Consider the following 13,651-nt stretch of genomic DNA (forward strand, 5'->3'; position numbering starts at 1 on the left):
TTAGTTGAAGTTCTTCCTCTGTCCTGATTCCAACTTGTGTCAAGTTGACATAAGCCAGCTGCCACACAGTCTCCCTGATGAGAGCTTTGGTTCTACTCTTTCCAACAAAGAGATATGTGCACAATTGTAATGAATCCATGAAGATTCAGTGAAAAAAATCTTTTTCTCCAGATGCTTTGGTTTTTCGAGACAGGGTTTCTCTATGTAGTTTTGGAGCCTATACTGGCACTCACTCTGGAGACCAGGCTGACCTCGAACTCACAGAAATCCTCCTGCCTCTGCCTCCAGAGTGCTGGGATTAAAGGCATGTGCCACCAATGCCCGGCTCCAAATACCTTTTTTAAAAAGATGTATTTTTTAAAAATTAAATGTTTGCTTATCCATGTCTCTCTGTAGATATGTGCATGTGAGTACAGGTACACTCAGATGCCAAAAGATGGTGTTAGATCCCTCTGAAGCTGGCATTGCAGGCAGTCAGGAGCTGCCTAGCATGGGTGCTGGGAATCAAACTCAGGTCCGCTGGAAGTGTAATGTGTGCTCTTAACTGCTGAGCCATCTCTCCAGCCCTCCAAATGAGATTTTAGGGAGTTGTGTGCTCCCAGCAAAACCGAGGAGAACAATCAGAGGCTTCCCACATTCCTTCCTGTGCCTTCCCTCATACAAGCATAGGCTTCATTATTAATCTTTCTCTCCAAACTACTGTATTCTCAACAAAGTTCAAGTTCAGGTACTGCTGATTGCTCCTTTCAGTCCAATTTCTTAAGCATGTAACCCTTCTCTATACTATATAGTCAATAACATAATAATACATAGTAAACATTTATTGCATGGCTGCTCAATATTTATATATTTTAACTTACCTATATATACTTGTCTACTTGTGTGTACATTAGAAAACAATTGTTAAGAAAGTCGGCTGGGTTTGACAGCACATGCCTGTAATCCTAGCACTCAGGAAGTTGAGGGAGCCTGGTGACCTGGAGCTATATGGAGAGACCCTATCCAGAGAGAGGGAGAGGCAAAGCAAGGAAAGAAAACAAAGAGAGAAGAGATAAGAAGAAACAAAGTTGAGAAGAAAAATAAACACTAAATCTAAAAAGGTTTACCAGTTTCTCCTTGTACCCCAGTGAATTACCTTACCACATTGGGGGTATGAATATCCCCTTTAGAGACCTCTTATATACTTCTGGACTAATTTGTGGGCTATTTTAATCCGTTATCATTTCTAATTCATATGAAAACTAGGGGAAACAATTTTCCTTAAGAGAGTGGTCTGCAAATAACATTTAGTTGTTTTTAGAAATCTTTTTATACTTCACTGTCCATTTCAAATCTGTCTTGCAAACACAGAAAAACAACTGTTGGTGAAGTAAAAACTGCCCTCTGCACCATACTGCCACCATTCCCCCTTAACAGCCACCTCTGGGCTTACCTCCATCACCTTGTTCTAGCCCCACACGGTGTTGTAACCAGATATCTATATTGGAATGAGGACTTTTCATTGTTGTTTCTTCATGTCGGGAAGGCTGCAGCCACTCTGGCGTGCTTCATTTTCATTCCATTTTCTCCAAAGGATGCTGACCTGTTGGATGTCGAGAGCAAACACTTTGAAGACTTGGAATTCCAGCAGCTTGAGCACGAGAGCCGTCTTGATGAGGAAAAGGAGAACTTGACTCAACAGCTCCTGAGGGAGGTGGCGGAGTATCAACGGAACATTGTCGCTAGGAAGGTAATTCGCTCAGTGATGCTTGAAGTGAAAAAATGAAGATTTACTGTTAACTGTGTTACAGTAATCACAGTCATTCACATAGCTGTGGACTCTGTCTCTATAGCTGAGCAGCCCTCTGTGTTAACCACATTTGCAACAAATGTTGCTCTGTTCTATATAAACTGAGACATGTTAAAGTCACTGTAGTAATGTTATAGAGTTATTTATGGATAATACAGCCCCCTTTTTTTACTTGCATAAAAACTCACATAATCAGCTATTTGTTTCAAGTCTTTCCCTCTGGCAGTTGTAATAACTAGAGTTAGAATAATTCTGTGAACAAAATCTATTTTGGAATTTTCTCTTTCCATTGATTAATAACCTCCAATGCTAACTGGGAGCCTGTTACCATTAGCAATATACCAGTAGAAAATCATTCTGATTACTGTGGACTCAGCCCCCAGCATCTAGATGGCTCTCTCAGAATTTAGCATTTATCCCAGAATTTATAAGCATACCCTACAACATTTTACTAATTTGGTAAAATTGAAGGATAAAGTTGATGGAGAGAATGAAGGACAAAGAAAGTGACTTCTGATTTGATGGAGAAATTCTTTTGGTATTTTGCTAGCATGTTAAAAAAATCAACAATGGTCTAAAACAAGATTTTCTATTGAATTCTGGATTTTTGAGAATAATCTGTCAAGTCATGTGACTTACAGCATGTAGCTTACATGTAAGTTGAGAAGTGTCGAGCTTGTTCAGTGAAGGTCAGTGCTTCTTAGCCTTAGATGATCATGGTGGTCCACTGGCAACTAAAATGTGGGCAGTGTTATTTAGGCTCCAAAGCCCTTTTTCTTCTTTGCCCAGACAAACTGGCAGACCTTTGATTGTCTCATGTGCATCTTTCCATGATTACTTTTGTCTCCCAGGAAAAAATTTCTGCATTGAAAAAGCAAGCCAGTCACATTGTTCAGCAGGCTCAGAGGGAACAAGACCACTTCGTGAAAGAAAAGAACAATCTAATAACGATGCTCCAAAGAGTGAGTACTTCCTGTTCTGCAGTGGTGACGGCGAAAGCACCGCTTCCGACTGGGGGACGGCTGCCTCTTCTGATGTCATGCCTTTATACTCTGAGAAAGAAAGCCGTTTGTTTTCACGTGCTATGTCATCTTCCCCATTGGTAACAATACTCTCTGATCATTACCCACAACTCAGACAGTAAGCAAGAAGATTTTCATCATGTCCTCTCATGACTCAGAAAAACTATGGCATGTCTGTACTTTCTCTTTTTCCCTTAAAAAAAAAATCACACTTTTCATCAAGTAGTTAAAAGTAGTCTAATAATAATTTGTGGTAGATTTAAGGGGAAATGCTCTTTATACTGCCTTTGAAAACTTTGGCTCAGGTCCTCTAGTGTTTCCAACTGCAATTATGTGTGTGTGGGGTCTTCCTCATTAATGTCTCATTGAAGTTAGTTTGACTTAGCTGAATCTGGAAGTACTCCATATGGCTTGGTTAGAAGAGCACCAGCATCCTCCCTTGGGCCTATGTCCTTATCTGTTCCCGTAAAGTGACTCATAAAAAGGATTCCTAGGACGACGAAGACAATGAAACAAACAAACAAACAAACAAACAAAAAAGCTGTAGCCACAGTTTGAACATGACTCCTGATATAATTTCAGGACTATGACACCAAACACTAAAGCTGATGGGGTTTCAGGTCAGAGTCACAACCTGGGGACATGATATTGGGGTAGTGGAAATATGTGATGGCCCCACAGCAGAGAGCAGGAGGAGAATAGAGTCCAGAATGAGGTGGACCATGATACCCACCAACAAGAAATGTGCAATCCCTTCTCAGTCACTTCTGCTTATGAAAGAAGAGATGGGTCCTTGGTCCACATGAGGGGCCTCTGCATCCCACATACATCCTGGCAGCTTCTTCCTGCTCTGTTGGCCTTCCAGAAACCCTTGCGTGGAGCTGTAGTCCCCGCCCCTGCCCTGCTCTGTAGGACAGACTCCGTTGCCACTCAGCCTCCTGTAACCATTTTCCACAATATTCAGAATCACAGCTCAAATTGCACACTATCATGTATGCTTAAGTGGCTGTTGAAATTTTAAGGGGAAAACAAAAACAAAAATCTCTAAATGGTAGATTTTTATTAACAAATAAGCAAACAAGGTCACAGATAACAGATTTCCTCATTAAAATAGATAAAATTCAATTTGATTATTGAAATTTAAATAAGTGGTGTTTTGTTTTCCCCATAACTGATCTATAGGTACCTTTCAATCTCAATCAGCATTCCAGCAGACCGTTTTGTTGTTGTTGTTGTTTTGTTTTGTTTTGTTTTTTGGTGTTGTTTTTGTTTGTTTGTTTCTTTGTTTTGTGGAAATGGGAGACAAGTTTGGGTTAAAATTTCAAGCTGATTTTTCTTACTACGAACTCCACATTTGTGGTTTGGCCTTCTTGCTAAAATGTACTTGAAGCACTTTCACGGTCATCCACAGACATATTCAAGACAGTAAATACATTGAATCAGCCCAATATGCACATTCCCAGTTGAACTTAGAAGACATCCTACCATCTCAATTCAACTCTCAACTCAGCAAGCGTTGTTGTTATTGTTTAGTGCCATGTGGTCTTGCGTGCGTGTGTGTGTGTGTGTGTGTGTGTGTGTGTGTGTGTGTGTGTGTGTGTGTTTTGTTGGTGACTTTACTGTTGAAAGGGCTCCCAAATGGTGCTAAAATATTGTCAAGCACCCCCAAGTGCAGAAGGCTATGGTGTATCTGTGTGTCCCATATGCTTTGTTCTTACACAAATGTTAAAATGTTGTGGGTTGTCAGGGAAATGTGAATGAAACAAGAATGCGTCACTCAAGGTGTTTCAAACAGTAACATTCACAAAACCCAGCTGTGATTTGAGAAATTGATGAAAATGTTTCTGGCAAACAAGAGTGGTGTACACTTGTAATCTTAGCATTTGGAAGCCTAAAGCAGGATGAATGTAAATTCAAGGCTAGCCTGGACTATATACAGAGACGTACCTACACTGCCATATCCTGCCTCAAAAATAACTTTAAAAGAGGACAGTGAGATGGCTGAGCTGGTGCAGTCACTAGCCAAGCAAGCCTGGTGACCTGAGTTCAATCCCTGGAGGCCATATAGAGGTAGGGAGAAGAGAGTGGGCACCGCAAAGCTGTCTTCAACCTCAATCCCTCCACTACAGCATGTACACTCATGCCTCCACGCACACATGCCAAACAATATTACTTTTATTAAAAGTAGGAAAGGAGACAGGGAGGAAGAGATTGAGGATAGTATGAAAACATCAGTGTGACTCAACTTCTCATCACCCAAAATGAATCCAGTCATTATAATGAACAGGGAAAAATTCAAATGTCAGTGAGACTATGACCAGCTAAAGCAGCCACATCTTGGTGGCATGAGTGTGACGTACACAGCACCTTCGGAGAACTCCCTCAAAGTTTATTTTATAGCTTTAAATGTGTAGCCTCCTTGGACCCAGCAATCCCAATAGATACTTACACAGGAGAAATGAAAATATTTTTTTATAAAAGATGTGTACAAAACTGCTTGAAATAGTGTTTGCATAATAACCCCCATCAGACACAAGCTAAATAACCATCAAGAGAAACATAAATTACCAAAATATGTGTATAAGAAAGTAGTCTTTGTCAGTATGAAATAGGGGTTACTATCTCTGCTTTAGCACTGTGGGTCAAGGTCAATACAGGAGTGTGCATATTGAATGACTCCATTTATATCATGTTGGAGAAGAAGGAAAACAATGCAAAGCCAAGAAAATCGGCACAGTGCTTGGCTGTTGGGCTTGGGCTCGAATGGAAGGAGCCATAAACATTTCTAGGGGGATAGAATTGTTTTTTGTTTTTTTGTTTTTATCTTGGTTGCCGTGCTCTTCTGCTATTTGTTAAAAACCATCAGTAATATACCTGATGTCTTTGGGTCTTATTGTTATGTAAATTATACCATGGTAAATAATATATCCCATAAATATTTTCTTGGAGGTTAACCAGCTGATTAACTCAAGATGGATTGTAGGCCTAAACATTTAAAAAAAATGAGTGCTATGAAGTTTTCAGAAGAAATGTACCAATGGATTATGAGATTATATCACCAGAGGCCACATGAGTGTGTGCTACTTAGGAGAATAAAAATTTGAGTGTAGGAAATACTCCAAGGTGAAGGCTGAGATGGCCCTGAGCTACTGAGCCCTCCTTCCATTTTGTTGTTGTTTGTTTTCAGATAGAGTCTCATGTAGCCCATGCTGGCATCTAACTTGCTATATAGCTGAGGCTGACCTTGAACTCCTGACCTTCCTGCCTTCACACCCCAAGTGCTACGATTACAGGATGGTACCACCAAACCTTTCTCCTCTTGCCATTTTCTGCCTCAATGAAAACACCCTGTCTTTTCCTTAAGACTACTGTCACTTGGTAAAATTCATCTTGAATGATGGGTTACCTAACTAAGTATTTTGGGAAATTGTGCATGCATCATTTCAGCTAATAGTAGGCGAGACAGCTGTAATGGCAAGCCTTTACTGAGGATGAGGGAAGGAAATAGAAATGGGAGTATCTGGGATTTTGATGTTTGTCTCCAGCATAATAGATTTTGTATGCCTTTAGGAAAAGGAGAATCTTTGTCATTTGGAAAAGAAGTACTCCAGCCTCACTGGGGGGAAAGGATTTCCTATTAACCCCAATACTCTGAAAGAGGTAAGCCACACTTTTATAAGCCCACTCATGTCAACTTGGAAATCAGATAAACCTCAGATTTGTGTAAGTCAACTAATAAAAACTTTAGCTTACTTAAATGGCTTGGGGAAACTCGTAAGTAATGCTTGATAAGTTTCTTGCCATTCTTTATTTAGCTTCAAGGAGTCTAGCGGCCATCTTTGTGTGTGTGCACGTTTGTGTGTGTGTATCAAGACACATCTCCTTATCTTGACAGTGACCGTGGGAGGTACCTTGAATCTTGCATTCTCCTCTCTCTCCTTTCTTCATCCTTTCTTCCTCTTTTCTCTTTTCTTCTTTGTCTCATGAGTCTTATAGAATATGAAAATCCCTCAAGTATGAGAAGGTGATCAGGTGTTTGTTTGTTTTGTTGTTGTTGTTTTTTGTTTGTTTGTTTTTGGTCTTACTTTTCCCTCCACTTTGGGAGCCCCTGTTTTCGTTAGCTATACATACTCTTTTAACCATCACCCTCTCATCCCCAATATCACTCTTGCCCAAATATTCTTTCCCAGAGCTGCACTATTTTGACTCTGCTGTGGAAGGGTATGATGCCAATGATAAAACAACTTTCTGTATATTGAGTTATAAGCTAAGGAAAAGGGTTGTTGCCACCTAAAAATTGGCCTAACCAAAAGAATGCTTTTACTTACAAGAAAGCAGAGTGAGGAATGCATAGCTTGTGTGTGTGTGTGTGTGTGTGTGTGTGTGTGTGTGTGTGTGTGTGTTCATGCTTATTCATGCATGTGCAGGTATATGAAATAAAGTGTTTATCACAATAGTGTGACCAAGAGTGTATTTAAAAGTATTTCTCTAGCAACCTTGCTAGGTCATAGCATTTCATAGTTTTCATTATTGGGAACATGTAATTGGTGAGGTCACTGAGGTGAATATGGTTGTGAATGAAACTTACAGGCATATGGTAAGATCAGTGAGATGTGAGGTAGGCCTTGTGAGCTGTCTTAATGGAACACAGCTTGCATATGTGTTCTGGGAAGCCGCTAAATGGTTTTAAGTAGAGAGACGACATTATTTGATACCCATTTATAAAGATCACCCTGAGCCATTCAGAAAACACTGGGTCAGAAATGGCTACAGTAGTGCAGGATAGAACTTAGATTCCAGCAATGTCAGTGAGATGGAAAGTTGGTTGGATTTATATGTGTTTTGCAAATAGAATTGAAAGTTCCTGCTGATTCATTGGATTTTAAGGTGAGATAACAAAGGAATGTTGAAGAACAATGCATGTTCCCAGTTTCTGGGTGAGGTGAATGGCTAATGCTTCTTGCTCAGGTATCTGTAGATGAGGGCAAAATAGGTTATAGGAAAACTTGGAGGTTGATTCTGAGCACACTTAGGAGGGAGGACTATGGTGGCAAATGGATTACATGAGCCTTGGGTCCATTCTGTCTGCCCCTAGATAGGCTAAAATCTCTCCTGTCCTATTGATGAGTTGGTCTTTGCTTTTTCTGAAAACTCCTGGGTGTCAAAAGGTCTATTGACTTTTTGGCTATTTTTGTGTGTCTCTACCATATCTGTCGAGTATCTGCATGTTCTTGGCATGTAGGATGTTTTGATCTTCAGGTTTCCAATCTTTTTACCGTCACCTTCCTCTTCTTTCATTTCTCCCCAGCCTCCTTCTGAAGAATGATCAATTTGCCACAGTCTTGATAGATCACCTACATCTGACAAAGAGAGAGCTCTTTGAAGCAATTAGACTGTATGATCTAAGACTCATAAAAGGGAATTTTTCATAGCCTGACTTTAAAGCTTTTCTATTAACCAAGCAAAAGAATAACTCCAGGATTTTAATTGCCTTTCTGATCCATTACCACAGATAAAATGAAACTGGACAGCCAAATTTATCCCTTCCTTCCTTTAGTCGAAGCACATAAAATATCATCTAGTACCTGTGTCCCTCTCTGCTCAGCAGGACTTTAGGACATTGGTTGATAATAGTCAGCTCTGACTTTCCCTGTTTTGCTGTAATGAGGGGTTGTCCACAAAGACCTTTCAGTTTCCAGGCTAGAGTTCTTGCTGCACAGAGTCACTTGTTGAAAATCTCAATAGTGTCTCCATCATTAATGGTCTAAAAATGGAATCCCAAGGTCAAATTGAACCCACTTTCACTTTCAGAGAACTGTTATTTTATATGCTTTATCCTTTTTTTTCAGATGTTTCATTGGTGTGGCAAAAACCTTGATTGACTTGTGTAATTACTTCCCACGAGAATCATGCTAAGTGCCTTTTCCACAAAGATACTTTAGGAGTTTTGATTGGGAGATTTTGATTCATGGGCATTTTCTTTAAGCTACAGACTGAATTGGATCACTGAGTTCAAAGTAACTGGAACTTCTCTGTCCTAGAAACAGAGTTTGAGTTGGAGAAATTGCTTTGAGTGGTAGCAACACTCAGTGGTAGACTTCACTTTGCCCAAGGTCTGTATACACACACACACACACACACACACACACACACACACACACACACAAATATAAAGAGTATCCTTCTCATTCTTTCTGGGCTGAAATATCCAAAATGAAATACCACTAAAGGTAAGTTTCTATTTTTATAAACGTTTTCTTGATGCAAATCCCAGTAGCCCATCAATCCACTTATTCTGACATTGTAATTTCCAAAAGACAGAAAAGGGAAGCCATGCATCTTTGTGGAAAAGACTCGTGAATCAAGAGAGTGAGTGATTACATTGTCTATTGTGTATCTGATTGTTCAGTATATGTGTGGAGATAATGCCATTCCATTGACAGAATGATGCTGAGACCTCTGGATATTTATCATATGGTCATCTTGATTTCACCAGAAATTATGGTTAATACTTTGAATGACATTTTTCAATATTGAGCACTGCAAATCCATTTTCATTGCTGATCATTCACTTCATGAGACATTGGGTAGTGCCCAGGTACCTGACTGTGATGCGCTCAGCTAACTCATTGTACCGGGAACATTAATACTCTCGCATGCCTCAGCTTTTGCTTTCTTTGTGTTTAACTTCTCAATTCCTCCTTTTAGGGCTATATCAATGTAAATGAGATTAATGAGTCATGTGACAATTCCACGAATCTATCCCCTTCCACTCAGTTCCCTGCTGACGCTGATGCTGCTGTCACTGAGCCTGCCTTGGCTGTGCCGGTGAGCCAGCCCCAGAGTTCAGAGGTGTGTGGGCATGCGTTTCATTCTTTCATTCATTCATTCATTCACTGCTTTTTCTCATGTCAGAAATTAACCCACAGTTCACTGAAAATAAGCAAAATGAATGTGTGCCAGAACAATGCTGAGTTTATGAATTAGACCATATGGGGGGTAGGGGCATTGTTCTACACTAAAAATGTTAGGAATCATGAAATGGTGTGCTAATAGTTGAGGGCTAGACATACCTGCCAACAAATAAGGTCAATGTCTTAGCATTCTAACCAAACTTGATTTTCTTAGATTCAAACTCTTTGGTTTGAATCAACTTTCTCAGATGGGTTTTCTTGTCTATTTTGCTTGGCAATATTGAATCATGCTTTCATTGTTATGCTTTCTTAAGCATAACATTTAATGATAAGCATTCTTGGGAGTGGCCAGTGAAGTGAAGTGTAAATGCCTTCTACTGATCACACTGCCTGCTGTGTGGAATTTTTACAAGAGGCTAAAGGGAAAGATTGTGCCCATCCATCATTTGCCATTTTGTAATGAATGTGCAATCAGTCTGCACAACCAGATTGTGGGTTTCATGCCTGTCTCATTCGTCCTCTCATCTCAAGCTGGTCTGTGTGTACCTTTTCTTTCTCCTCTAAAGCAAACATCAGCTGTCTCTTCTGGATTTATGTTTCCTTCCACCCTTTCTCTTCATCCTGTCACTCAGCCTTCATCAGCCCCTTGGCCTGAAGTCATGGCTACATCTGTCGACCCTTTCCCTTTAAATGACACACCTCCTCCTCTACCAGCTAAGAAACACAGAAGGCAACAGCAGCTGGAGCAACAGGTAACTAGAAAGGTGGCCAGAGCATGGGGATTTTACCTTGATAACAAGATCACTGATGTGGGGTCTTTGTCTTTTCCAAAGTTGATTTTTTTGAAAGGCAAGCTGCAGAGTATTTTTTTCTTTCTTATTTTCTTCTTAAGGATATTTAGTGTGAGCTAAGGATGCCGGAGCTATTAAAGCTTTGATATGTTTCATATCGGCTTGCTTTTCAGCTCCCATTCAACAAGATAGTGTGGCTTGTCTCACATCTTTCTCAATATACTGACAAGTATTTCCATAAAATTCATAGCATCAAAAGTTGTGACAACACAACATTTTTATTATATGCTATTGAAGCCATAATAGTAGATGTCATTCCAGTGCTGTGTCCATATTTGCTAAGCACTTTACAACTCTCCCTCCATCCTTTTACTGATCCCGTAGAAGAAGATTTATGTCCATCTGAGACTTGGTACCTTTGTAAAAGGCCTGTGTCTCCTGCTACTGTCATTGTACTGATATAAAATGGAACCGAAGAAAAAATTGAGTCAAGTAACTGATGAACTTGGAGAATGAAGGCATTAAATACCTTTCATTTTAATGTGATGTTATCTCATCAGCAGCTTCATTCAGGACAGACAACACTTTGAGTGGCAAAACAATCAGTTTTCAAGCCTTATGCCTAGAATTAACATACCAGTTTCAATGCAGTGTCTTACTTAGCTTATAGAATTCTGAAAATCAAAGCCTAGGAATTTATGCCATTTGGTCACAGTGAAAGCAAAGGTATTCTGATGCCACTCTCTAACTGAAATTAGCAACTAATCATTCAAACATTGTTGAAGTTTTATTATGGTGTGTGGGTAGCCTGGCCACAGATTCCAACTCTGCCTTCTAGTCTCAGGACTTCAGTCAAGGTTACTGAATGTCTCTGCACCCCAGATTCCTCACTTAGGAAATAGAGACAGAACTGATACAAGAGCCAAATGAGATCGTGAATGTGGAGCATCAAACCCGGCCCATAGGAAGCTCCGAATAAATACTAGCTACTAGAAATATATCATCTTAAAGTTAAAATGCAAACATTAATGTCACTGGCATGTATTAGCTTTTATGTAGTTCAAAAGCGCAAGATTAACACTAAAATGATCTAACCAAAGGATACTTTATTATGAAGTCATTTTATTACCCAAGATATTTTGAGGAGTATAGAAAGGTCAAGCAAAATTTGGATATTTTAAGATGCTAAAAATCTTGCCTTAGAAATCTGATTGGGAAGAAAGGAAGGAAGGAAGGGAGGAAGGAAGGAAGGAAAGAAGAAAGGAAATAAGGAAAGAAGGAGTAGTCTATTGGAGCATTTAAATATGAGAGATTACTATGTGATCTCCTTGACTGTGGGGAGCCACAGCCCCAAGATGGTGCCTGGCTGGATGCCAGGGAGACCGAGCTTAGCTGTAAACAAGCTTTATTTGGAAGCTCTTAGTGGATCTGGTGTGCCTCCTCCAGCTGTGACCTATCCAGGATCGCCAGGTGGCATGAGCTAATTGGGTAATGAGCTTGCTATCTGGGATTGCCAGGTGTCGTGAGTTAATTGGGTAATGAGCTTGCTTTTAAGGGCTTGCCAGGGGGCTGGGAGATATAGAAGAAGCAGCAGAGAGAGAGAATCCACTGTTAAAAAAGGTCCTGAATAAACTGCTTGCAAGAAGAGCTCCGGTGTTGCTGGTCGAGGTGGACGCAACACTTGACCATGAGCTTTTAAAATGGAAGTAACTTAGACGGAAGTCATCTATGAAAACCTTACATTGGTTTGGAGTATTATGTGTTATGTGGGGTTATTAGTTTACAACAACTTTCCTGTTACTGCCCATTCTCCTCATCCTCTTCCACTTCCTACTTCTTGTCTCCATCACTAGAGTCTGTGTCACCATACAGAACTCTCTAGACAGACGCAGGGCGTAGGGAATCACTGGATTGCTTTGTCCATCTATTGTTCCTCCATCTGCCCAATGGGACCATCATAGCAATGGCTTGATGTAGCAATTTGTAAGCAGCACTGTAGAAGTAAAAGGTGGATTTCCTTCAAGAAAAGATGTCATAGGACAGAAATAAATAATTTCCATTGTCTAGTCACATCAAAAGCTAACTCTAATCTGTTAGTGTAAAAGAAACTTCAAAATTCAACTTCCAAAGCTCCTCTGCGAGTGCCTTGCTTCTTCACTGTGTCAGTGATGTGTGTCAGTCAGTCAAGTTTTGCTGTTCTGCTTTGCATTTGCTTTTAAAGCACTTTAGAAGTCTGGAAGAAAGGAAAAAACAGCACAAAGAAGGTCTCTATCTGAGTGACACTTTGCCTCGAAAGAAAACCACACCTTCCGTCTCCCCACACTTCAGCAGTGCCACCACAGGGAGAAGCAGCACCCCGAAGGTAGGACTCAGAAGAGCCAAGGCCTTCTCTTTCTGTAGCATCTTCTTATAGTTGCCAACAAGGGCCAAGTTTTTCAAATGCAAAAATAACTGAATACTTTGTCATTACATTTGCTTGTTGGGCAGATGTCATCACTAAATTGCTTTTTCTGTCCCATTCTGAGGGTATTTGGAATAACACATTCTGGGCTAAAGAATGTATTTTCTGCGACCACAGTACACATGGTGGGTACTCTTCATTCATAGGACAGACAGATGCCCTCTGGCTGTGCCCACATTTAGAAGTAACAGAGAATATAGGCTCTGAGCTTCAGGAATGACAGTACTAAATAGTGACCAGGTGGTGTCTGCATGCATGGCACCAGGCTTAGCCCTTTATGTGAATCCAGCACCACTATGTAAATGCTTACTCGTCACTGCCCTAGTAGTGGATAAACTGAAGAAGAAGCAGCTAAGTGACAACCCAAGATCCCTCAGCTGGAAACTGGGGGAGTCAGAATATGAACAGCGGTGATCTGACACCTGTTCCCTTGCTGGAGTGCTCAGAGCATTATTTAGAAAGAGAGAGAGGAGTAGAAGGGAAGCTTCTAGTGGGGTGGACTTTTAGCCCTTCTCTTATCCATAATTAGGGTAACTATATTGTAATCTATTTTACAAGATGGTGTTTTAAGTGGACTTTATTCACACATAGGATTTCACTATTTAAAAAGAATAAGAGCTGTGCATGGTGATGCACACCTCTAATCCCGGCATTCAAGAAGCTGAAGAGGGGGT

General features: G+C 40.3%; 1 protein-coding gene across 11 annotated transcripts in view; it reads left to right on the top strand.

Annotated features, from left to right (window-relative positions):
- Positions 1-13,651, top strand: part of Phldb2 (pleckstrin homology like domain family B member 2) — a 101,227-nt gene that overhangs the window by 63,809 nt on the left and 23,767 nt on the right. For 7 of the 11 annotated variants that reach the window (XM_035444527.1, XM_027412577.2, XM_035444529.1 and 4 more), the window contains 5 exons: positions 1,574-1,729; positions 2,641-2,751; positions 6,382-6,471; positions 9,520-9,663; positions 12,738-12,878. In XM_035444527.1, coding sequence (XP_035300418.1) covers positions 1,574-1,729; positions 2,641-2,751; positions 6,382-6,471; positions 9,520-9,663; positions 12,738-12,878 — 642 coding nt within the window. The remainder of the gene's footprint in view (positions 1-1,573; positions 1,730-2,640; positions 2,752-6,381; positions 6,472-9,519; positions 9,664-12,737; positions 12,879-13,651) is intronic. The other 4 variants (XM_027412582.2, XM_027412583.2, XM_027412579.2 and 1 more) reach the window with 3 other exon arrangements.

This window comes from Cricetulus griseus, chromosome 4 (assembly GCF_003668045.3).
Source record: "Cricetulus griseus strain 17A/GY chromosome 4, alternate assembly CriGri-PICRH-1.0, whole genome shotgun sequence".
Classification (NCBI taxonomy): Eukaryota; Metazoa; Chordata; class Mammalia; order Rodentia; family Cricetidae; genus Cricetulus; species Cricetulus griseus.